This window comes from Scyliorhinus torazame, chromosome 15, assembly GCF_047496885.1.
Source record: "Scyliorhinus torazame isolate Kashiwa2021f chromosome 15, sScyTor2.1, whole genome shotgun sequence".
NCBI classification, from domain to species: domain Eukaryota; kingdom Metazoa; phylum Chordata; class Chondrichthyes; order Carcharhiniformes; family Scyliorhinidae; genus Scyliorhinus; species Scyliorhinus torazame.
Genome location: NC_092721.1, coordinates 138491729 through 138516844, shown reverse-complemented (window position 1 = coordinate 138516844; position 25116 = coordinate 138491729). Strand labels below are relative to the sequence as shown.

The 25116-nt window shown below is 54.2% G+C and overlaps 1 protein-coding gene across 2 annotated transcripts in view; it reads right to left on the bottom strand.

Annotated features, from left to right (window-relative positions):
* Nucleotides 1-25116, bottom strand: part of parp4 (poly (ADP-ribose) polymerase family, member 4) — a 341167-nt gene that overhangs the window by 257686 nt on the left and 58365 nt on the right. For both annotated transcript variants that reach the window (XM_072476809.1, XM_072476810.1), the window contains one exon: nt 2878-3015. In XM_072476809.1, the coding sequence (XP_072332910.1) occupies nt 2878-3015 (138 nt within the window). The remainder of the gene's footprint in view (nt 1-2877; nt 3016-25116) is intronic.

Sequence of the window (25116 nt, the reverse complement as noted above, 5' to 3'; positions counted from 1 at the left end):
TACTGCATGGGTTCTGGGTGGGGGTGGCGAATGTGCTTTCAAGGGTGGTGGTTGCCCGGGTCGAGCCAGGCTGGGGGTTGGCGATATTTGGGGTTGCGGACGAGCCGGGAGTGCAGGAGGCGAGAGAGGCTGCTATTTTAGCCTTTGCGTCCCTAGTAGCCCGGCGAAGGATATTACTTATGTGGAAAGAAGCTAAACCCCCAGCCGTGGAGGCCTGGATAAATGACATGGCGGGGTTTATAAAACTGGAGCGGATAAAATACGCGGAAGTTCGGCTCAAGGGTTCACCGGGCGGTGGCAACCGTTCCTCGACTATCTCGCAGAACGATAAGGGAAATGGGAAAGGTAGCAGCAGCAACCCAGGGGGGAGGGCCCATCCGGGCCCTCAGGGGTTTTGTACAGGTGTTTGTATTTGTTTGTATTTGAGTTATTTATATTGGTTTTTGTGACTTTATTATTTTGGATATTGGCTAGTTTTTATTTTTGTTGCTGGCAGTTCCGTCTAGTTAATATATTATTTACTCTTTAAAAAAAATGGTCATCATCATTATTTATATTGTTTTAAAGTTGCAAAAGGGGAAAATTTTGTACTGTCTTTGTTTGACCGAAAAATTTGAATAAAATATACTTTAAAAAAAAACAATTCCTCTGGATGCATTGGTTGTTATCTTCCAGAATTCACCAGATTCTAGAACTTGGATTGGCAGGTGGCAAACATAACTCCACTATTTAAGAATGGAAGGAGAGAGAAAACAGGAAACTATAGATCAACTGGCCTTACATCAATAGTAGAGAAGATGCTAGAATCTATTGTGAGGATCATGGTAACAGAGAATCAAAAGACAATTAGGTAGTCAACACAGATTTACGAAAGAGAAATTGTGTGCAACAAATTTGTTGGAAGTTTTTTGAGGATTCAACTAACTGGGCAGATAAGAAAGAAACAGTGTATTGTGATTTTCAAAAAGCATTCAATAAGGTGTCAAACAAGAAGTTGTTACATCAAATTAGGAAATGTAATTGTGTGTGGGGGTGATACATTAACACAGATGAGAATAGTTGAACAGACAGAAAACAGAAGTAGACATAAATTGGTTATTTTCAAGTTTGCAGGCTATAACTAGTGGGGTATTGTAAGGAGCAGTGTTTTGGTCTCAGCTATTAACAATCTATAACTAAACAAGTTAAGGATTGTATCAAATTGAAAGGAAGGACATACACCGTTGTTTGAAGTATGCCAGAGGTTAGGAAAATTTTAGAAACCAATAGATGACTAAAAGAAAGTAAGAAAATGGATTGAGAGCTAGCTAGCAAGAAGTACAAAAACAGACAGTAAGAGATTCTGCAAGTATAAAAAAAGGAAGAGCATTGCTAACGTAAATGTGGGTCCCTTAGAGAATGAGACTGGGGAATTAATAATGGAAAACAACGAGATGGCAGAGACTCTGAACAAGTATTTAGTACTTGTCTTCATAGAAGACACTCAACGCTTTTCAATAACAGTAGAAAATCAGGAGGAAAAATGGGGAGGGGGAGGAGCTTAAAATTATCATCATCACTAGCAAGGAATACCAGGCAAACTAGTGGAACTAAAGACTGACAAGTTATATATCATAGAATCCCATTCGGCTCATCACGTCTGCACCAGCTCTCCAAATGTGCACCCTATCTAGGCACACTGTCCCGCCCTATACTCATAACCCTATAACCCAATATAACCGTTGGACACTAAGGGGCAATTTAGCATGGCCAATCCACCTACCCTGCATATCTTTGGACCGTGAGAAGAAACCAGAGCACCCGGTGGAAACCCACACAGACACGGAGAGAATGTGCAAACTCCACACAGGAGTCCACAGGTCCCTTGGACCTAATGACTCGCATCCTAGGGTCATATAAGAGGTGGCTGCAGAGACAGTGGATGCTCTGACACAGAGTTTTATAGCACAGAAAGAGGCCCTTCGGCCCATTGTCTCTGTGCTGGCCATTGATTGTAACCGTCCAAAATTCTCTAGATTCTGGACTGGACAACTGTAAATGCAAATTCTAAATCAAGAGAGGATGGAGACAAAAAGTAGGGGATTACAGGAATCTAAGCCTAACATTTGCAATTGCAAAAATACTGGAATCCATCATTAAGAAAGCAATAGCAGGACAATTAGAAAGTCATAATACAATCAGGCCGGGTCAACATATTTTTAAAACCATAGAATTCCTACATTGCAGAAGGCCACATGAAGTCCGCACCGACCCTCCGAAAGAGCACCTCAGCTAGGCCTGCTCCATCGCCGCAACCCCACCCAACCTGCACATCCCTGGACATTAAAGGGCAATTTAGAATGGCCAATCCACCTAACCTGCACATCTTTGGACTGTGGGAGGAAACTGGAGCAACTGGAGGAAACCCACGCAGACATGGGAAGAAAGCGCAATCTCCACACAGCCACCCAAGGCCGGAATTGAACCCCGGTCCCATTTTGAGGGACATTGCTTATGAAAAATGTATCAGAGCTCTTTGCGGATGTAACGAGCAGGGTGGATAAAGGAAAAAATAGTAGTTGTGTATTTGGATTTCCAAAAGGCATCTAATAAGATGCTACATAAAAGATTACTGCACAAGAACACAGAGTTTCATGAGTCGTCATACTGGACTCAAAACATTAATTCTGTTTTCCTCCCCACAGATTCTGCCAGACCTGCTGAGTTTTTCAGCATTTTCTATTTTTTACTTATGATGGACCAGTTAGTCTTTTTCATACAAATGGTACGTTCATGTTTTATTTACCAACAGTACAAATCTATTAGATTCACAACGGCTGGTGCAAGTAAAACAGTACAATTATATAAAATGTACAAGTTAATTAAACTCTCACTTACCGAGACAATATACCAACAAAGTTGCTCCCAGAAGAGGCATGGTACAATTGCTGATTATTGCCAAGTTGGCTTTGAAAATTTTTAGTTTCACTTAGTCGAGCAACATGAAAAATCTGCAAAATTTTGACTGAACAAGTACTGGAAAACAAAAACAAAACCATCTGTAGAAATATCCAAGTTCAGAACTGTTCATAAAAAAACTCACTGCAATTTAAGTAGATGAATGTGATTAGAGTAGGTTATATTCAATTACAGATATGTTCATCTTTCAATATACAAGGAATACTTTTTAACCAATTTATAATCATTGACAGTTGAAAAGGCAAGGTCCAGGAGAGGTCAGTGTCCCGGGGGATTTGGGGAGGGTCAGTGTCCCATTGGGGTGTGGGGGGCTGTCAGTGTCCCGGTGGTTGTGGGGGGGAGGGGGAGGTGTCAGTGTTCCGGAGGTTTTGGGGTGGGGGGAGATGAGAGGGTGTGTCAGTGTCCCGGGGGTTTGGGTGTTGTCAGTGTCTCGGGGATTGTGGGGTGTCAGTGTCCCGGGGGTTTGGGTGTTGTCAGTTTCCCGGCGGTTGTGGTGTGTCAGTGTCCCGGGGGTTTGGGTGTTGTCAGTGTCCCGGGGGTTTGGGTGTTGTTAATGTCCCGGGGGTTGTGGGGTGTCAGTGTCCCGGGGGTTTGGGTGTTGTCAGTGTCCCAGGGGTTTGGGTGTTGTCAGTGTCATGGGGGTTGTGGGGTGTCAGAGTCCCGGGGGTTTGGCTGTTGTCAATGTCCCGGGGGTTGTGGGGTGTCAGTGTCCCGGGGGTTGTGGGGTGTCAGTGTCCCAGGGGTTGTGGGGTGTCAATGTCCCGGGGGTTTGGCTGTTGTCAATGTCCCAGGGGTTGTGGGGTGTCAGCGTCCCGGGGGTTTGGGTGTTGTCAGTGTCCCGGGGGTTGTGGGGTGTCAGTGTCCCGGGGGTTTGGGTGTTCTCAATGTCCCGGGAGTTGTGGGGTGTCAGTGTACCGGGGGTTTAGGTGTTGTCAATGTCCCTGGGGTTGCGGGGGTTTGGTTGTTGTCAATGTCCTGGGGGTTGCGGGGGTTTGGGTGTTGTCATTGTCCCGGGGGTTGTGGGGTGTCAGTGTGCCGGGGGTTTGGGTGTTGTCAGTGTCTCGGGGGTTTTGGGGTGTCAGTGTCCCGGGGGTTTGGGTGTTGTCAGTGTCCCGGGGGTTGTGGGGTGTCAATGTCCTGGGGGTTGTGGGGTGTCAATGTCTCGGGGGTTTGGATGTTGTCAATGTCCCGGGGGTTGTGGGGTGTCAGTGTCCGGGGGTTTGGCTGTTGTCAATGTCCCGGGGGTTGTGGGGTGTCAGTGTCCCGGGGGTTTGGGTGTTGTAAGTGTCCCGGGGGTTGTGGGGTGTCAGTGTCCCGGGGGTTTGGATGTTGTCAATGTCCCGGGGGTTGCGGGGTGTCAGCGTCCCGGGGGTTTGGCTGTTGTCAATGTCCCGGGGGTTGTGGGGTGTCAGTGTCCCGGGGGTTTGGGTGTTGTAAGTGTCCCGGGGGTTGTGGGGTGTCAGTGTCCCGGGGGTTTTGGTGTTGTCAGTGTCCCGGGGGTTGTGGGGTGTCAGTGTCCCGGGGGTTTTGGTGTTGTCAGTGTCCCGGGGGTTGTGGGGTGTCAGTGTCCCGGGGGTTTGGGTGTTGTCCATGTCCCGGGGGTTGTGGGGTGTCAGTGTCCCGGGGGTTTGGGTGTTGTCAGTGTCCCGGGGGTTGTGGGGTGTCAGTGTCCCGGGGGTTGTGGGGTGTCAGTGTCCCGGGGGTTTGGGTGTTGTCAATGTCCCGGGGGTTGTGGGGTGTCAGTGTCCCGGGGGTTTGGGTGTTGTCAGTGTCTCGGGGGTTGTGGGGTGTCAGTGTCCTGGGGGTTGTGGGGTGTCGTGTCCGGGGGGGTTTGGGTGTTGTCAGTTTCCCGGGGATTGTGGGGTGTCAATGTCCTGTGGGTTGTGGGGTGTCAGTGTCCCGGGGGTTGCGGGGTTTGGGTGTTGTCAATGTCCTGAGGGTTGTGGGGTGTCAGTGTCCCGGGGGTTTGGGTGTTGTCAATGTCCTGTGGGTTGTGGGGTGTCAATGTCCTGTGGGTTGTGGGGTGTCAGTGTCCCGGGGGTTTGGGTGTTGTCAGTGTCCCGGGGGTTGTGGTGTGTCAGCGTCCCGGGGGTTGTGGGGTGTCAGTGTCCCGGCGGTTGTGGGGTGTCAATGCCCCGGGGGTTTGGGTGTTACCAATGTCCTGGGGGTTGTGGGGTGTCAGTGTCCCGGGGGTTGCGGGGGTTTGGGTGTTGTCAGTTTCCCGGGGGTTGTGGGTGTCAATGTCCTGTGGGTTGTGGGGTGTCAGTGTCCCGGGGGTTTGGGTGTTGTCAGTGTCTCGGGGGTTGTGGGGTGACAGTGTCCTGGGGGTTGTGGGGTGTCGTGTCCGGGGGGGTTTGGGTGTTGTCAGTTTCCCGGCGGTTGTGGGGTGTCAGTGTCCTGGGGGTTGCGGGGGTTTGGGTCTTGTCAATGTCCTGGGGGTTGTGGAGTGTCAGTGTTCCGGGGGTTTGGATGTTGTCAATGTCCCGGGGGTTGTGGGGTGTCGGTGTCCCGGGAGTTTGGGTGTTGTCAGTGTCCTGGGGGTTGTGGGGTGTCAGTGTCCCGGGGGTTTGGGTGTTGTCAATGTCCCGGGGGTTTGGGTGTTGTCAGTGTCCCGGGGGTTTGGGTGTTGTCAGTGTCCCGGAGGTTTGGGTGTTGTCAGTGTCCTGGGGGTTGTGGGGTGTCAGTGTACCGGGGGTTTGGGTGTTGTCAATGTCCCGGGGGTTGAGGGGTGTCAGTGTCCCGGGGGTTTGGGTGTTGTCAATGTCCCGGGTGTTGTGGGGTGTCACTGTCCCGGGGGTTTGGGTGTTGTCAATGTCCCAGGGGTTGTGGGGTGTCAGTGTCCCGGGGCTTTGGGTGTTGTCTCTGTCCGTGGGGTTTGGGTGTTGTCAATGTCCCGGGGGTTGTGGGGTGTCAGTGTCCCGGGGGTTTGGGTGTTGTCCATGTCCCGGGGTTGTGGTGTGTCAGTGTCCCGGGGGTTTGGGTGTTGTCAGTGTACCGGGGGTTGTGGTGTGTCAGTGTCCCGGGGGTTTGGGTGTTGTCAGTGTACCGGGGGTTGTGGTGTGTCAGTGTCCCGGGGGTTTGGGTGTTGTCAGTGTACCGGGGGTTGTGGGGTGTCAGTGTCCCGGGGGTTTGAGTGTGGTCAATGTCCCGGGGGTTGTGGGGTGTCCGTGTCCCGGGGGTTTGGGTGTTGTTAGTTTCCCGGGGGTTGTGGTGTGTCAATGTCCTGTGGGTTGTGGGGTGTCAGTGTCCCGGGGGTTGCGGGGGTCTGGGTGTTGTCAATGTCCCGGCGGTTGTGGGGTGTCAGTGTCCCGGGGGTTGTGGGGTGTCAATGTCCTGGGGATTATGGGGTGTCAATGTCCTGGGGGTTGTGGGGTGTCAGTGTCCCGGGGGTTGTGGGGTGTCAGTGTCCCGGGGATTGTGGGGTGTCAATGTCCTCGGGGTTGTGGGGTGTCAGTGTCTCGGGGGTTGTGGGGTGTCAGTGTCTCGGGGGTTGTGGGGTGTCAGTGTCTCGGAGGTTGTGGGGTGTCAACCCGGGGGTTTGGGGGTTTTCAATGTCCCGGGGGTTGTGGGGTGTCAGTGTCCCGGGGGTTGTGGGGTGTCAGTGTCCCGGGGATTGTGGGGTGTCAATGTCCTCGGGGTTGTGGGGTGTCAGTGTCTCGGGGGTTGTGGGGTGTCAGTGTCTCGGGGGTTGTGGGGTGTCAGTGTCTCGGAGGTTGTGGGGTGTCAACCCGGGGGTTTGGGGGTTTTCAATGTCCCGGGGGTTGTGGGGTGTCAGTGTCCTGGGGGTTGTGGGGTGTCAGTGTCCCGGCGGTTGCGGGGTGTCAATGCCCCAGGGGTTATGGTGTTGCCAATGTCCTGGGGGTTGTGGGGTGTCAGTGTCCCAGGGGTTTGGGTGTTGTCAGTTTCCCGGCGGTTGTGGGGTGTCAATGTCCCGGGGCTTTGGGTGTTGTCAATGTCCCGGGGGTATGGGTGTTGTCAATGTCCCGGGGGTTGTGGGGTGTCAGTGTCCCGGGGGTTTGGGTGTTGTCAGTGTCTCGGGGGTTGTGGGGTGTCAGTGTCCTGGGGGTTGTGGGGTGTCGTGTCCGGGGGGGGGTTTGGTTTTTGTCAGTTTCCCGGGGGTTGTGGGGTGTCAATGTCCTGTGGGTTGTGGGGTGTCAGTGTCCCGGGGGTTTGGGTGTCGTCAATGTCCTGTGGGTTGTGGGGTGTCAGTGTCCCGGGGGTTTGGGTCTTGTCAATGTCCTGGGGGTTGTGGGGTGTCAGTGTCCCGGGGGTTTGGGTGTTACCAATGCCCTGTGGGTTGTGGGGTGTCAGTGTCCCGGGGGTTGGGGTGTTGTCAGTGTCCCGGGGGTTGTGGGGTGTCAGTGTCCCGGGGGTTTGGGTGTTGCCAATGTCCTGGGGTTTGTGGGGTGTCAGTGTCCCGGGGGCTTGGGTGTTGTCAGTTTCCCGGCGGTTGTGGGGTGTCAATGTCCCGGGGGTTTGGGTGTTGTCAATGTCCCGGGGGTTTGGGTGTTGTCAATGTCCCGGGGGTTGTGGGGTGTCAGTGTCCCGGGGGTTTGGGTGTTGTCAGTGTCTCGGGGGTTGTGGGGTGTCAGTGTCCTGGGGGTTGTGGGGTGTCATGTCCGGGGGGGTTTGGGTGTTGTCAGTTTCCCGGGGTTTGTGGGGTGTCAATGTCCTGTGGGTTGTGGGGTGTCAGTGTCCCGGGGGTTTGGGTGTTGTCAATGTCCTGTGGGTTGTGGGGTGTCAGTGTCCCGGGGGTTTGGGTGTTGTCAGTTTCCCGGGGGTTGTTGGGTGTCAATGTCCTGTGGGGTGTCAGTGTCCCGGGGGTTTGGGTGTTGTCAGTGTCTCGGGGGTTGTGGGGTGTCAGTGTCCTGGGGGTTGTGGGGTGTCATGTCCGGGGGGGTTTGGGTGTTGTCAGTTTCCCGGGGTTTGTGGGGTGTCAATGTCCTGTGGGTTGTGGGGTGTCAGTGTCCCGGGGGTTGCGGGGGTTTGGGTCTTGTCAATGTCCTGGGGGTTGTGGGGTGTCAGTGTCCCGGGGGTTTGGGTGTTGTCAATGTCCTGTGGGTTGTGGGGTGTCAGTGTCCCGGGGGTTTGGGTGTTGTCAGTTTCCCGGGGGTTGTTGGGTGTCAATGTCCTGTGGGGTGTCAGTGTCCCGGGGGTTTGGGTGTTGTCAGTGTCTCGGGGGTTGTGGGGTGTCAGTGTCCTGGGGGTTGTGGGGTGTCCTGTCCGGGGGGGTTTGGGTGTTGTCAGTGTCCCGGGGGTTGTGGGGTGTCAATGTCCTGTGGGTTGTGGGGTGTCAGTGTCCCGGGGGTTTGGGTCTTGTCAATGTCCTGGGGGTTGTGGAGTGTCAGTGCCCCGGGGGTTTGGGTGTCGTCAATGTCCTGTGGGTTGTGGGGTGTCAGTGTCCCGGGGGTTGCGGGGGTTTGGGTGTTGTCAGTTTCCCGGGGGTTGTGGGGTGTCAATGTCCTGTGGGTTGTGGGGTGTCAGTGTCCCGGGGGTTTGGGTCTTGTCAATGTCCTGGGGGTTGTGGAGTGTCAGTGTCCCGGGGGTTTGGGTGCCGTCAATGTCCTGTGGGTTGTGGGGTGTCAGTGTCCCGGGGGTTGCGGGGGTTTGGGTGTTGTCAGTTTCCCGGGGGTTGTGGGGTGTCAATGTCCTGGGGGTTGTGGGGTGTCAGTGTCCCGGGGGTTTGGGTGTAGCCAATGTCCTGGGGTTTGTGGGGTGTCAGTGTCCCAGGGGCTTGGGTGTTGTCAGTTTCCCGGCGGTTGTGGGGTGTCAATGTCCCGGGGGTTTGGGTGTTGTCAATGTCCCGGGGGTTTGGGTGTTGTCAATGTCCCGGGGGTTGTGGGGTGTCAGTGTCCCGGGGGTTTGGGTGTTGTCAGTGTCTCGGGGGTTGTGGGGTGTCAGTGTCCTGGGGGTTGTGGGGTGTCATGTCCGGGGGGGTTTGGGTGTTGTCAGTTTCCCGGGGTTTGTGGGGTGTCAATGTCCTGTGGGTTGTGGGGTGTCAGTGTCCCGGGGGTTGCGGGGGTTTGGGTCTTGTCAATGTCCTGGGGGTTGTGGGGTGTCAGTGTCCCGGGGGTTTGGGTGTTGTCAGTGTCTCGGGGGTTGTGGGGTGTCAGTGTCCTGGGGGTTGTGGGGTGTCGTGTCCGGGGGGGTTTGGGTGTTGTCAGTGTCCCGGGGGTTGTGGGGTGTCAATGTCCTGTGGGTTGTGGGGTGTCAGTGTCCCGGGGGTTTGGGTCTTGTCAATGTCCTGGGGGTTGTGGAGTGTCAGTGTCCCGGGGGTTTGGGTGTCGTCAATGTCCTGTGGGTTGTGGGGTGTCAGTGTCCCGGGGGTTTGGGTGTTGTCAGTGTCTCGGGGGTTGTGGGGTGACAGTGTCCTGGGGGTTGTGGGGTGTCGTGTCCGGGGGGGTTTGGGTGTTGTCAGTTTCCCGGCGGTTGTGGGGTGTCAGTGTCCTGGGGGTTGCGGGGGTTTGGGTCTTGTCAATGTCCTGGGGGTTGTGGAGTGTCAGTGTTCCGGGGGTTTGGATGTTGTCAATGTCCCGGGGGTTGTGGGGTGTCGGTGTCCCGGGAGTTTGGGTGTTGTCAGTGTCCTGGGGGTTGTGGGGTGTCAGTGTCCCGGGGGTTTGGGTGTTGTCAATGTCCCGGGGGTTTGGGTGTTGTCAGTGTCCCGGGGGTTTGGGTGTTGTCAGTGTCCCGGAGGTTTGGGTGTTGTCAGTGTCCTGGGGGTTGTGGGGTGTCAGTGTACCGGGGGTTTGGGTGTTGTCAATGTCCCGGGGGTTGAGGGGTGTCAGTGTCCCGGGGGTTTGGGTGTTGTCAATGTCCCGGGTGTTGTGGGGTGTCACTGTCCCGGGGGTTTGGGTGTTGTCAATGTCCCAGGGGTTGTGGGGTGTCAGTGTCCCGGGGCTTTGGGTGTTGTCTCTGTCCGTGGGGTTTGGGTGTTGTCAATGTTCCGGGGGTTGTGGGGTGTCAGTGTCCCGGGGGTTTGGGTGTTGTCCATGTCCCGGGGTTGTGGTGTGTCAGTGTCCCGGGGGTTTGGGTGTTGTCAGTGTACCGGGGGTTGTGGTGTGTCAGTGTCCCGGGGGTTTGGGTGTTGTCAGTGTACCGGGGGTTGTGGTGTGTCAGTGTCCCGGGGGTTTGGGTGTTGTCAGTGTACCGGGGGTTGTGGGGTGTCAGTGTCCCGGGGGTTTGAGTGTGGTCAATGTCCCGGGGGTTGTGGGGTGTCCGTGTCCCGGGGGTTTGGGTGTTGTTAGTTTCCCGGGGGTTGTGGTGTGTCAATGTCCTGTGGGTTGTGGGGTGTCAGTGTCCCGGGGGTTGCGGGGGTCTGGGTGTTGTCAATGTCCCGGCGGTTGTGGGGTGTCAGTGTCCCGGGGGTTGTGGGGTGTCAATGTCCTGGGGATTATGGGGTGTCAATGTCCTGGGGGTTGTGGGGTGTCAGTGTCCCGGGGGTTGTGGGGTGTCAGTGTCCCGGGGATTGTGGGGTGTCAATGTCCTCGGGGTTGTGGGGTGTCAGTGTCTCGGGGGTTGTGGGGTGTCAGTGTCTCGGGGGTTGTGGGGTGTCAGTGTCTCGGAGGTTGTGGGGTGTCAACCCGGGGGTTTGGGGGTTTTCAATGTCCCGGGGGTTGTGGGGTGTCAGTGTCCCGGGGGTTGTGGGGTGTCAGTGTCCCGGGGATTGTGGGGTGTCAATGTCCTCGGGGTTGTGGGGTGTCAGTGTCTCGGGGGTTGTGGGGTGTCAGTGTCTCGGAGGTTGTGGGGTGTCAACCCGGGGGTTTGGGGGTTTTCAATGTCCCGGGGGTTGTGGGGTGTCAGTGTCCTGGGGGTTGTGGGGTGTCAGTGTCCCGGCGGTTGCGGGGTGTCAATGCCCCAGGGGTTATGGTGTTGCCAATGTCCTGGGGGTTGTGGGGTGTCAGTGTCCCAGGGGTTTGGGTGTTGTCAGTTTCCCGGCGGTTGTGGGGTGTCAATGTCCCGGGGCTTTGGGTGTTGTCAATGTCCCGGGGGTATGGGTGTTGTCAATGTCCCGGGGGTTGTGGGGTGTCAGTGTCCCGGGGGTTTGGGTGTTGTCAGTGTCTCGGGGGTTGTGGGGTGTCAGTGTCCTGGGGGTTGTGGGGTGTCGTGTCCGGGGGGGGGTTTGGTTGTTGTCAGTTTCCCGGGGGTTGTGGGGTGTCAATGTCCTGTGGGTTGTGGGGTGTCAGTGTCCCGGGGGTTTGGGTGTCGTCAATGTCCTGTGGGTTGTGGGGTGTCAGTGTCCCGGGGGTTTGGGTCTTGTCAATGTCCTGGGGGTTGTGGGGTGTCAGTGTCCCGGGGGTTTGGGTGTTACCAATGCCCTGTGGGTTGTGGGGTGTCAGTGTTCCGGGGGTTGGGGTGATGTCAGTTTCCCGGGGGTTGTGGGGTGTCAATGTCCTGTGGGTTGTGGGGTGTCAGTGTCCCGGGGGTTTGGGTGTTGTCAGTGTCCCGGGGGTTGTGGGGTGTCAGTGTCCCGGGGGTTTGGGTGTTGCCAATGTCCTGGGGTTTGTGGAGTGTCAGTGTCCCGGGGGCTTGGGTGTTGTCAGTTTCCCGGCGGTTGTGGGGTGTCAATGTCCCGGGGGTTTGGGTGTTGTCAATGTCCCGGGGGTTTGGGTGTTGTCAATGTCCCGGGGGTTGTGGGGTGTCAGTGTCCCGGGGGTTTGGGTGTTGTCAGTGTCTCGGGGGTTGTGGGGTGTCAGTGTCCTGGGGGTTGTGGGGTGTCATGTCCGGGGGGGTTTGGGTGTTGTCAGTTTCCCGGGGTTTGTGGGGTGTCAATGTCCTGTGGGTTGTGGGGTGTCAGTGTCCCGGGGGTTTGGGTGTTGTCAATGTCCTGTGGGTTGTGGGGTGTCAGTGTCCCGGGGGTTTGGGTGTTGTCAGTTTCCCGGGGGTTGTTGGGTGTCAATGTCCTGTGGGGTGTCAGTGTCCCGGGGGTTTGGGTGTTGTCAGTGTCTCGGGGGTTGTGGGGTGTCAGTGTCCTGGGGGTTGTGGGGTGTCATGTCCGGGGGGGTTTGGGTGTTGTCAGTTTCCCGGGGTTTGTGGGGTGTCAATGTCCTGTGGGTTGTGGGGTGTCAGTGTCCCGGGGGTTGCGGGGGTTTGGGTCTTGTCAATGTCCTGGGGGTTGTGGGGTGTCAGTGTCCCGGGGGTTTGGGTGTTGTCAATGTCCTGTGGGTTGTGGGGTGTCAGTGTCCCGGGGGTTTGGGTGTTGTCAGTTTCCCGGGGGTTGTTGGGTGTCAATGTCCTGTGGGGTGTCAGTGTCCCGGGGGTTTGGGTGTTGTCAGTGTCTCGGGGGTTGTGGGGTGTCAGTGTCCTGGGGGTTGTGGGGTGTCCTGTCCGGGGGGGTTTGGGTGTTGTCAGTGTCCCGGGGGTTGTGGGGTGTCAATGTCCTGTGGGTTGTGGGGTGTCAGTGTCCCGGGGGTTTGGGTCTTGTCAATGTCCTGGGGGTTGTGGAGTGTCAGTGCCCCGGGGGTTTGGGTGTCGTCAATGTCCTGTGGGTTGTGGGGTGTCAGTGTCCCGGGGGTTGCGGGGGTTTGGGTGTTGTCAGTTTCCCGGGGGTTGTGGGGTGTCAATGTCCTGTGGGTTGTGGGGTGTCAGTGTCCCGGGGGTTTGGGTCTTGTCAATGTCCTGGGGGTTGTGGAGTGTCAGTGTCCCGGGGGTTTGGGTGCCGTCAATGTCCTGTGGGTTGTGGGGTGTCAGTGTCCCGGGGGTTGCGGGGGTTTGGGTGTTGTCAGTTTCCCGGGGGTTGTGGGGTGTCAATGTCCTGGGGGTTGTGGGGTGTCAGTGTCCCGGGGGTTTGGGTGTTGCCAATGTCCTGGGGTTTGTGGGGTGTCAGTGTCCCGGGGGCTTGGGTGTTGTCAGTTTCCCGGCGGTTGTGGGGTGTCAATGTCCCGGGGGTTTGGGTGTTGTCAATGTCCCGGGGGTTTGGGTGTTGTCAATGTCCCGGGGGTTGTGGGGTGTCAGTGTCCCGGGGGTTTGGGTGTTGTCAGTGTCTCGGGGGTTGTGGGGTGTCAGTGTCCTGGGGGTTGTGGGGTGTCATGTCCGGGGGGGTTTGGGTGTTGTCAGTTTCCCGGGGTTTGTGGGGTGTCAATGTCCTGTGGGTTGTGGGGTGTCAGTGTCCCGGGGGTTGCGGGGGTTTGGGTCTTGTCAATGTCCTGGGGGTTGTGGGGTGTCAGTGTCCCGGGGGTTTGGGTGTTGTCAGTTTCCCGGGGGTTGTTGGGTGTCAATGTCCTGTGGGGTGTCAGTGTCCCGGGGGTTTGGGTGTTGTCAGTGTCTCGGGGGTTGTGGGGTGTCAGTGTCCTGGGGGTTGTGGGGTGTCGTGTCCGGGGGGGTTTGGGTGTTGTCAGTGTCCCGGGGGTTGTGGGGTGTCAATGTCCTGTGGGTTGTGGGGTGTCAGTGTCCCGGGGGTTTGGGTCTTGTCAATGTCCTGGGGGTTGTGGAGTGTCAGTGTCCCGGGGGTTTGGGTGTCGTCAATGTTCTGTGGGTTGTGGGGTGTCAGTGTCCCGGGGGTTGCGGGGGTTTGGGTGTTGTCAGTTTCCCGGGGGTTGTGGGGTGTCAATGTCCTGGGGGTTGTGGGGTGTCAGTGTCCCGGGGGTTTGGGTGTTGTCAATGTCCCGGGGTTTGTGGGGTGTCAGTGTCCCGGGGGTTTGGGTGTTGTCAGTGTCCTGGGGGTTGTGGGGAGTCAGTGTCCCGGGGGTTTGGGTGTTGTCAATGACCCGGGGGTTTGGGTGTTGTCAGTGTCCCGTGGGTTTGGGTGTTGTCAGTGTCCCGGGGGTTTGAGTGTTGTCAGTGTCCTGGGGGTTGTGGGGTGTCAGTGTCCTGGGGGTTTGGGTGTTGTCAATGTCCCGGGGGTTGCGGGGTGTCAGTGTCCCGGGGGTTTGGGTATTGTCAATGTCCCGGGTGTTGTGGGGTGTCAGTGTCCCGGGGGTTTGGGTCTTGTCAATGTCCTGGGGGTTGTGGAGTGTCAGTGTCCCGGGGGTTTGGGTGTCGTCAATGTCCTGTGGGTTGTGGGCTGTCAGTGTCCCGTGGGTTGCGGGGGTTTGGGTGTTGTCAGTTTCCCGGGGGTTGTGGGGTGTCAATGTCCTGTGGGTTGTGGGGTGTCAGTGTCCCGGGGGTTGCGGGGGTTTGGGTCTTGTCAATGTCCTGGGGGTTGTGGGGTGTCAGTGTCCCGGGGGTTTGGGTGTTGTCAATGTCCCGGGGGTTGTGGGGTGTCAGTGTCCCGCGGGTTTGGGTGTTGTCAATGTCCTAGGGGTTGTGGGGTGTCAGTGTCCCGGGGGTTTGGGTGTTGTCAATGACCCGGGGGTTTGGGTGTTGTCAGTGTCCCGTGGGTTTGGGTGTTGTCAGTGTCCCGGGGGTTTGAGTGTTGTCAGTGTCCTGGGGGTTGTGGGGTGTCAGTGTCCCGGGGGTTTGGGTGTTGTCAATGTCCCGGGGGTTGCGGGGTGTCAGTGTCCCGGGGGTTTGGGTGTTGTCAATGTCCCAGGGGTTGTGGGGTGTCAGTGTCCCGGGGGTTTGGGTGTTGTCAGTGTCCCGGGGGTTGTGGGGTGTCAGTGTCCCGGGGATTTGGGTGTTGTCTCTGTCCGTGGGGTTTGGGTGTTGTCAGTGTCCCGGGGGTTTGGGTGTTGTCAGTGTCCCGGGGGTTGTGGGGTGTCAGTGTCCCGGGGGTTTGGGTGTTGTCAATGTCCCGGGGGTTGTGGGGTGTCAGTGTCCCGGGGGTTGGGGGGGGGGGGGGCGGTGATTAAATAAAAGGAAAAAAAGAGAAAGACAAGGTACACAAAATTAGTTTAATGTCCAATTTTACCATGACTACACTATGTTAACAATAAATATATCAAAACAGTCACCATGTCTATTCCCTGATACACGCATCAAACAAAATCTAAAATCCACAAACAAAAGCAAAATATTACAGATTATTTCTGGGATTTGGGACCGCAATCAAAAATTCTAAAGATTAATCAACTATTAATATTCACCATGAGAAACCATTCTTAAATATCCTCACAAACTGAAGCTATTGTAGTCAATTCAATATTGTGAACTCTAACATCCTACATCTTCACCGCATATTGCCCTCATAATGCATCTTTAATTCCTACTGCTCAGTTTTCTAGTTGCCTGCTTTTGTTTGATGCAGAGCTTCCACACATTTCATGCCATAGTTTTATTAATACAAATGTTGTATCCTCTCAAGTAAGTGATAGATGGAGAAGAATGCTGAAGAACGAGGGAAGCACTGTCAATGAGGAGATGCCAGCTGACTGAAGGGCTAATTTCATGCTACATTCAAAAAGATACAAGTACAGATCCATTAGATTTACAAAGAACAAAGAAAGCAAAGTACAGGACAGGAACAGGCCCTTAGGCCCTCCAAGCCTGTCCCGATCATGATGCCCTAACAAAAAACTAAACCTTCTGCCCTAACTCGGTACATAACTCTCTATTTCCTCCCTATTCATGTACCCATCCAAATGGCTCTTAAATGTTGTTAATGTGCCTGCTTCTATCACATCCTCTGGCAGTGTGTTCCAGGCACCCACCACTCTCTGTGTGAAAAACTTATCCCACACATCTCCCTTAAGTTTTTCCCCTCTCACCTTGAACCTGTGCCCACTTGTAATTGACACCTCCACCCTTGGAAAAAGCCTCTGACTATCCACTCTGTCTATGCCTCTTATAATTTTGTAGACCTTTATCAGGTCTCCCATCAGCCTCCATCTTTCCGACCTCTCCTCATAACCAACACCTTTGAGACCGGGGCAAAATCCTTCTGAACCTTCTTTGCACTTTCTCCAAAGCTTCCAGGTCCTTCTGATAATGTGGTGACCAGAACTGCATGTAATACTCCAAATGCGGCCTAACCAAGTGAGAGATTACAGATTTATTGATTTATTTGGGACACTTAAGAATTGATGCAGTATATTTTTTAATTCAGCGCATAGACTGAATCCACAAGGTCAATGTGGCTCTAGTTTCAAATAAAAAAATAGGAGTTGCTATGAAGGAATTTAACATATGAAGGAAAAGTTACATAAAAGTCCCTTGTAATGTTTAAAAAGTATCACAGCCTAGCAACAGAAACATTTAGTAATAAAAATGTATCAAAAGCAAGGTTAATGCAAGGAGCACGGGTGGGATTCTCCCGCACTTGGCGCTGTGGCCCGACGCCGGCTCCAAGAGCGGCGTGAAGCACTCTGGCGTCGGGCCACCTGGAAGTTGCGGAATCCTCCGCACTTCTGGGGGCTAGGCTGGCGGCAGAGGGGTTGGTGCTGCGCCAACTGGTGCCGAAAGACTGCCATGGGCTGGCGCAAGTTGGCGCATGCGCAGAGCCGCTAGCGTGTTCTGGCGCATGAGCAGGCAGTTTATTTTCCACGCCGGCCATGGCGGAGCCTTACAGAGACCGGCGGGGAGGGAAAGAGTGCCCCGATCGTGGGCCTGGCCACCGTGCCCCCCCCCCCCCCCGCCCCCCCGAGGACTCCGCTAGCCGCCTCCAAGCCAGGTCCCGCCAGGATGGACCATGTCTACTTCACGCCGGCGGGACTGGCTGAAAACGGACGGCCACTCGGCCCATCGAATTGCCGGGGGGGGCTGCCAACGGCCCCCGACCGGCGCGGCGCAGGAGAAATCGGCAGCCGGCGTCGGAGCGGGATTCACGCCACCTCCCGCCGATTCTCCGACCCGGCGGGGGTCGGAGAATCCCACCCATAATCTTTGTAGGAATGACATACGTGGCGGGTGCGTGTAGACATTTCATTAATTTGATGAACATTAGTAAATTGTAAATAATGACCAATGCCTGGATAACAAATCATGTTCTAAGTGACAGACAGTGTTTGAATAAATCAGAAAGCCTCAGCTGAAAATTAGAACCACTGAGAGAAAGGGGTTAGACAATTTATATGAATTCCCTTAAAATAAGACCTCGTGGGCGAAGTTTCGTTCTTGAATTCCTGCCTTCCTGAATTCATGAATCATCTATTTTTTTATACTTTTCTTCTGCTTTTAACGCTTTTTACTATGTTCTGACCAGTTTGAGTTATTTGATCTAAGTTTTGATTAAGTTCTTATGCAAGTGTATTAAAGTGAATATTTAACAATAAAATCGTATTTTTGGACCCCTCCAATCAACTGGACTGTTGACTCTTATTTTGAAGATAAGCAAGAGATCTTACACCAAGGTTTTATACTGTTGCAATATGATTTCCCAACTCCTGTACTCAAAGACCCGGCTGATGGAGGCAAGCATGCCATATGCCTTCTTTTTAAAAAAAAAAAATATTTTATTGAAAATTTTTTCGATCACAATTTTTTCCCTCTACAAATCAAACATAACAGTAAAGAAAATTTAACAATAAACAAATGGCTAATCAACATGGTAATCTAATCGTTTAACATAAACTAAAACTTCCACCCCCCGCCCCCCCCCCCCCCTCCCCCCTGGGCTGCTGCTGCTGGTCATCTGTCTTACCTCTAACGTTCCCCTAGGTAGTCGAGAAATGGCTGCCACCGCCTGGTGAACCCTTGAGCCGATCCTCTCAGCGCAAACTTTATCTGCTCCAGTTTTATGAACCCCGCCATATCGTTTACCCAGGCCTCCAGTCCGGGGGGTTTCGCCTCCTTCCACATGAGTAGAATCCTACGCCGGGCTACTAGGGACGCAAAGGCCACAACGTCGTCCTCTTTCGCCTCCTGCATCCCCGGCTCATCCGCAACTCCAAATAAAGCTAGCCCCCAGCCTGGTTTGACCCGGGCCTTCACCACCTTGGAAATCACTCCCGTCACTCCCTACCAATACCCCTCCAGTGCCGGGCACGACCAAAACATATGTGCGTGGTTTGCCGGGCTTCCGCCTCACCTCCCACACTTGTCCTCCACTCCGAAGAACCTGCTCAGTCTTTCTCCCGTTATGTGTGCTCTATGTAGCACCTTGAATTGAATCAGGCTAAGCCTGGCGCACGAGGAAGAGGAATTTACCCTGCTTAGGGCATCAGCCCACATACCCTCCTCTATCTCCTCCCCTAGCTCTTCTTCCCACTTTCCTTTTAATTCGCCCACCAACTCCTCCCCCTCCTCCCTCATCTCTCGGTATATCTCTGTCACCTTGCCCTCTCCGACCCACACCCCCAAAAGCACTTTGTCCTGAATCCCCTATGCCGGGAGCAGCGGAAATTCCCTCACCTGTTGTCTTGTGAACGCCCTCACCTGCATATATCTAAGGAAGTTTCCCCGGGGCAACTTATACTTTTCCTCCAATGCTCCCAAGCTCGCAAACGTCCCATCTATAAATAAATCTCCCACCCTCCTAATTCCCAACTGGTGCCAGCTCTGAAATCCTCCATCCATTCTTCCTGGGGCAAACCTATGGTTGTTCCTGATTGGGGACCCCACCAGGGCTCCCCGCACACCTCTCTGTCGCCTCCATTGTCCCCAGATATTCAATGTTGCCGCCACCACTGGGTTTGTGGTAAACTTTTTGGTGAGAGAGGTGGCGGCGCCGTCACCAGCGCCTCTAAGCTCGTCCCTTTAAAAGACTTTCTCTCCAGTCTTTTCCACGCCGCTCCCTCTCCCTCCATCATCCATTTACGAATCATCGCCACATTGGCGGCCCAATAGTAGTCGCCCAAATTTGGTAGCGCCAATCCTCCTCTGTCCCTGCTACCTTGTAGGAACCCCCTCCTTACCCTCGGGACTTTCCCTGTCCACACGAAGCTCGTGATGCTCCTGTCTATTTTTTAAAAAAAGGTCTTAGTGATTAGTATAGGGAGACATTGAAATACAAATAAGAACCTCGGGAGGACCATCATCTTAATTGCCTGCACTCTGCCCACCAACGACAGAGGCTGCATGTCCCACCTCTTGAAGTCCTCCTCCATTTGTTCTACCAATCGTGTCAGATTAAGTCTGTGTAAGGTTCCCCAGCTCCTAGCGATCTGAATCCCCAGGTATCGGAAGTTTCTTTCCACTTTCCTTAGAGGCAGGCCTTCTATCTCTCTACTCTGGTCCCCTGGGTGTATCACGAATAGTTCACTCTTCCCCATGTTAAGCCTATATCCCGAGAAATCTCCGAACTCCCTCAATATCTGCATGACCTCTATCATCCCCCCCGCTGGGCCCGACACATACAACAGTAGGTCATCCGCGTATAGCGAGACTCGGTGTTCTTCTCCCCCTCTAATCACCCCTCTCCATTTCCTGGAGTCTCTCAACGCCATGGCCAGAGGTTCAATTGCCAACGCGAACAACAGTGGAGATAGTGGGCATCCCTGTCTTGTTCCCCTATATAGTCGGAAATACTCCGATCTTTGCCGACCCGTGACTACACTTGCCGTTGGGACCCCATAAAGAAGTTTGACCCAGCTAATAAACCCGTTCCCGAACCCAAACCTCCTTAACACCTCCCATAAGTACTCCCACTCCACCCTATCAAATGCCTTCTCTGCATCCATTGCCGCCCCTATCTCTGCCTCCCCCTCCACTGGGGGCATCATTATCACCCCTAATAGTCGTCGCACGTTGACATTCAGTTGTCTCCCCTTTACGAACCCTGTCTGGTCTTCGTGCAACACCCCCGGGACACAGTCCTCTATCCTCGATGCCAGTACCTTTGCCAGCAATTTGGCGTCCACATTCAATAATGAAATAGGTCTATAGGACCCGCACTGCAACGGATCTTTATCCCTCTTCAGAATTAGCGATATCGTCGCCTCCGACATTGTCGGGGGTAAAGTCCCTCCTTCCCTGGCCTCATTGAACGTCCTCACCAACAATGGGGCCAACAAGTCCACGTATTTTCTATAAAATTCCACCAGGAACCCGTCTGGTCCCGGAGCCTTCCCTACTTGCATGTTCCCCAGCCCCTTAATAACCTCGTCCACCCCAATCGGTGCCCCCAGGCCTTCCACCTCCTGCTCCTCCACCCTCGGGAACCTCAATTGATCCAGGAACTGCCGCATCCCCTCCTCTCCCTCTGGGGGTTGGGACCTATACAGTCCCTCATAAAAGGTCTTGAACACCTCTGTAAATTCTATGAAATCTATGTATCCTTACTGCATAAAAAAAGGGCAGCACGGTAGCTTAGTGGTTAGCACAATTGCTTCACAGCTCCAGGGTCCCAGGTTCGATTGCCGGCTTGGGTCACTGTCTGTGCGGAGTCTGCACGTTCTCCCCGTGTGTGCGTGGGTTTCCTCCGGGTGCTCCGGTTTCCTCCCATAGTCCAAAGATGTGCAGGTTAGGTGGATTGGCCATGCTAAATTGCCCTTAGTGTCCAAAATTGCCCTTAGTGTTGCGTAGGGTTACTGGGTTATGGGGATAGGGTGGAAGTGTGAGTTTGGGTAGGGTGCTCTTTCCAAGAGCCGGTGCAGACTTGATGGGCCGAATGGCCTCCTTCTGCACTGTAAATTCTATGAAATCTATGAAACCTCGTTTATCTTCCCTGCTCTTCGCACCGTGGCTCCCTTTTTGTCTCTAATTCCCCCTATCTCCCTCGCCGCTGTCCTCTTTCGCAACTGATGAGCCAGCAGGCGACTAGCCTTTTCCCCATATTCATCCATATTCCTTCTTTTTTTTAATTTTTTTATTTTTTACAAATATTTTATTGAAAATTTTTGGTCAACCATCACAGTACATTGTGTATCCTTTACACAATAATATAACAGTATAAATAACAATGACCTGTTTTATAAACAAAGAATAAATAATATATAACAAAAACGAAAACTAAAACTAAATGGCAACTGCCTTGTCTCAGATAAACACTCTCCAAAAATATGATTTAACAGTCCAATATACAATTATTTATAGCAATGACCTATACATATATATTAACAACCCTGAGAGTCCTTCTGGTTCCTCACCCCCCACCCCCCGGGCTGCTGCTGCTACCTTCTTCTTTTCCATTCCCTCTATCTTTCTGTGAGGTATTCGACGAACGGTTGCCACCGCCTGGTGAACCCTTGAGCCGATCCCCTTAGGACGAACTTAATCCGTTCCAGCTTTATAAACCCTGCCGTGTCATTTATCCAGGTCTCCACCCACGGGGGCTTGGCTTCCTTCCACATCAACAGTATCCTGCGCCGGGCTACTAGGGACGCAAAGGCTAAAACATCGGCCTCTCTCGCCTCCTGCACTCCCGGCTCTTGTGCAACCCAAATATAGCCAACCCCCAGCTTGGTTCGACCTGGACCCCCACTACTTTCGAAAGCACCTTTGTCACCCCCAATCAGAACCCCTGTAGTGCCGGACATGACCAGAACATGTGGGTGTGATTCGCTGGGCTTCTCGAGCATCTCGCGCACCTATCCTCTACCCCAAAAAATTTACTGAGCCGTGCTCCAGTCATATGCGCCCTGTGTAACACCTTAAATTGAATCAGGCTTAGCCTGGCACACGAGGACGATGAGTTTACCCTACTTAGGGCATCCGCCCACAGCCCCTCCTCAATCTCCTCCCCCAGCTCTTCTTCCCATTTCCCTTTCAGCTCATCTACCATAATCTCCCCCTCGTCCCTCATTTCCCTATATATATCTGACACCTTACCATCCCCCACCCATGTCTTTGAGATCACTCTGTCCTGCACCTCATGCGTCGGGAGCTGCGGGAATTCCCTCACCTGTTGCCTCGCAAAAGCCCTCAGTTGCATATACCGGAATGCATTCCCTTGGGGCAACCCATATTTCTCGGTCAGCGCTCCCAGACTTGCGAACTTCCCATCCACAAACAGATCCTTCAGTTGCGTTACTCCTGCTCTTTGCCATATTCCAAATCCCCCATCCATTCTCCCCGGGGCAAACCTATGGTTATTTCTTATCGGGGACCCCACCAAGGCTCCCGTCTTTCCCCTATGCCGTCTCCACTGTCCCCAAATTTTCAAAGTCGCCACCACCACCGGGCTTGTGGTGTATTTCTTCGGTGAGAACGGCAATGGGGCCGTCACCATAGCTTGTAGGCTAGTCCCCCTACAGGACGCCCTCTCCAATCTCTTCCACGCCGCTCCCTCCTCTTCTCCCATCCACTTACTCACCATTGAGATATTGGCGGCCCAGTAGTACTCACTTAGGCTCGGTAATGCCAGCACCCCCTATCCCTACTACGCTGTAAGAATCCCTTCCTCACTCTCGGGGTCTTCCCGGCCCACACAAAACTCATGATACTCTTTTCGATCCTTTTGAAAAAAGGCTTCGTGATCACCACCGGGAGGCACTGAAACACAAAGAGGAATCTCGGGAGGACTACCATTTTAACCGCCTGCACCCTCCCTGCCAGTGACAGGGATACCATGTCCCATCTCTTGAAGTCCTCCTCCATTTGTTCCACCAATCGCGTTAAATTTAACCTATGCAATGTACCCCAATTCTTGGCTATCTGGATCCCCAAGTAACGAAAGTCCCTTGTTACCTTCCTCAGTGGAAAGTCCTCTATTTCTCTGCTCTGCTCCCCTGGATGCACCACAAACAACTCACTTTTCCCCATGTTCAGTTTATATCCTGAGAATTCTCCAAACTCCCGAAGTGTCCGCATTATCTCTGGCATCCCCTCCGCCGGGTCCGCTACATATAGCAACAAATCATCCGCATATAGAGATACCCGGTGTTCTTCTCCTCCTCTAAGTACTCCCCTCCACTTCTTGGAACCCCTCAATGCTATTGCCAGGGGCTCAATCGCCAGTGCAAACAATAATGGGGACAGAGGGCATCCCTGCCTTGTCCCTCTATGGAGCCGAAAGTATGCAGATCCCCGTCCATTCGTGACCACACTCGCCACTGGGGCCCTATACAACAGCTGCACCCATCCAACATACTCATCTCCAAAACCAAATCTCCTCAGCACCTCCCACAGATAATCCCACTCCACTCTATCAAATGCTTTCTCGGCATCCATCGCCACCACTATCTCCGCTTCCCCCTCTGGTGGGGGCATCATCATTACCCCTAGCAGCCTCCGTATATTCGTATTCAGCTGTCTCCCCTTCACAAACCCAGTTTGGTCCTCATGGACCAGCCTCGGGACACATTCCTCTATTCTCATTGCCATTACCTTGGCCAGAATCTTAGCGTCTACATTTAGGAGGGAAATAGGTCTATAGGACCCGCATTGCAGCGGGTCCTTTTCCTTCTTTAGGAGAAGCGATATCGTTGCCTCTGACATAGTCGGGGGCAGCTGTCCCCTTTCCTTTGCCTCATTAAAGGTCCTCATCAGTAGCGGGGCGAGCAAGTCCATATATTTCCTGTAAAATTCAACTGGGAATCCATCCGGTCCCGGAGCCTTCCCCGCCTGCATGCTCCGAATTCCTTTCACTACTTCCTCTATTTCAATCTGTCCCACCTTTTCCTGCTCCTCCACCTTGGGAAATTCCAGCCGGTCCAGAAAGCCCATCATTCTCTCCCTCCCATCCGGGGGTTGAGCTTCGTATAATTTTTTATAAAATGCCTTGAACACTCCATTCACTCTCTCCGCTCCCCGCTCCATCTCTCCTTCCTCATCCCTCACTCCCCCTATTTCCCTCGCTGCTCCCCTTTTCCTCAATTGGTGGGCCAGCAACCTGCTCGCCTTCTCCCCATATTCGTACTGTACACCCTGTGCCTTCCTCCACTGTGCCTCTGCAGTACCCGTTGTCAGCAAGTCAAATTCTACGTGTAGCCGTTGCCTTTCCCTGTACAGTCCCTCCTCCGGTGCCTCCGCATATTGCCTGTCCACCCTCAGAAGTTCTTGCAGCAACCGCTCCTGTTCCCTACTCTCCTGCTTTCCTTTATGTGCCCTTATTGATATCAGCTCCCCTCTAACCACTGCCTTCAGCGCCTCCCAGACCACTCCCACCTGGACCTCCCCATTATCATTGAGTTCCAAGTACTTTTCAATGCACCCCCTCACCCTTAGACACACACCCTCATCTGCCATTAGTCCCATGTCCATTCTCCAGAGTGGGCGCCCTTCTGTTTCCTCCCCTATCTCCAAGTCCACCCAATGTGGAGCGTGATCCGAAATGGCTATAGCCGTATACTCCGTTCCCCTCACCTTCGGGATCAACGCCCTTCCCAAAACAAAAAAGTCTATTCGCGAATAGACTTTGTGGACATAGGAGAAAAACTAAAACTCCTTACTCCTAGGTCTGCTAAATCTCCACGGGTCTACTCCTCCCATCTGCTCCATAAAATCTTTAAGCACCTTGGCTGCTGCCGGCCTCCTTCCAGTCCTGGACCTCGACCTGTCCAGCCCTGGTTCCAACACCGTATTGAAATCTCCCCCCATTACCAACTTTCCCGCCTCTAGGTCCGGGATGCGTCCTAGCATACGCCTCATAAAATTGGCATCATCCCAGTTCGGGGCATATACGTTTACCAAAACCACCGTCTCCCCCTGTAGTTTGCCACTCACCATCACGTATCTGCCCCCGTTATCTGCCACTATAGTCTTTGCCTCAAACATTACCCGCTTCCCCACTAATATAGCCACCCCTCTGTTTTTCGCATCTAGCCCCGAATGGAACACCTGCCCCACCCAACCTTTGCGTAGTCTCACCTGGTCTATCAGTTTCAAGTGCGTTTCCTGTAACATAACCACGTCTGCCTTAAGTTTCTTAAGGTGTGCGAGTACCCGTGCCCTCTTTATCGGCCCGTTCAGCCCTCTCACGTTCCACGTGATCAGCCGGGTTGGGGGGCTTTTTACCCCCCCCCCCCCCCTTGTCGATTAGCCATCCCCTTTTTCCAGCTCCTGACCCAGTTCCCACGCAGCTGTGTCCCCCCCAGGCGGTGCGTCCCCGCCCATCCCACCCCATGCCAGCTCCCCCCTCTCCCCAGCAGCAGCAGCCCAATAATTCCCCCCTCCCACCCCCCCCCCCCCCCCCCGCTAGATCCCCCACTAGCGTAGTTACACCCCCCATGTTGCTCCCAGAAGTCAGCAAACTCTGGCCGACCTCGGCTTCCCCCCGTGACCTCGGCTCGCACCGTGCGATGCCCCCTCCTTCCTGCTTCCCTATTCCCGCCATGATTATCATAGCGCGGGAACCGAGCCCGCGCTTCCCCCTTGGCCCCGCCCCCAATGGCCAACGCCCCATCTCCTCCACCTCCTTTCCTCCCCCCACCACCTCCTGTGGAAGAAAGAAAAGTTACCACATCGCAGGATTAATAACATAAAACTCCTCTTTCCCCCCTTTTTACCCCCCTCTTCGCCCCCCATACT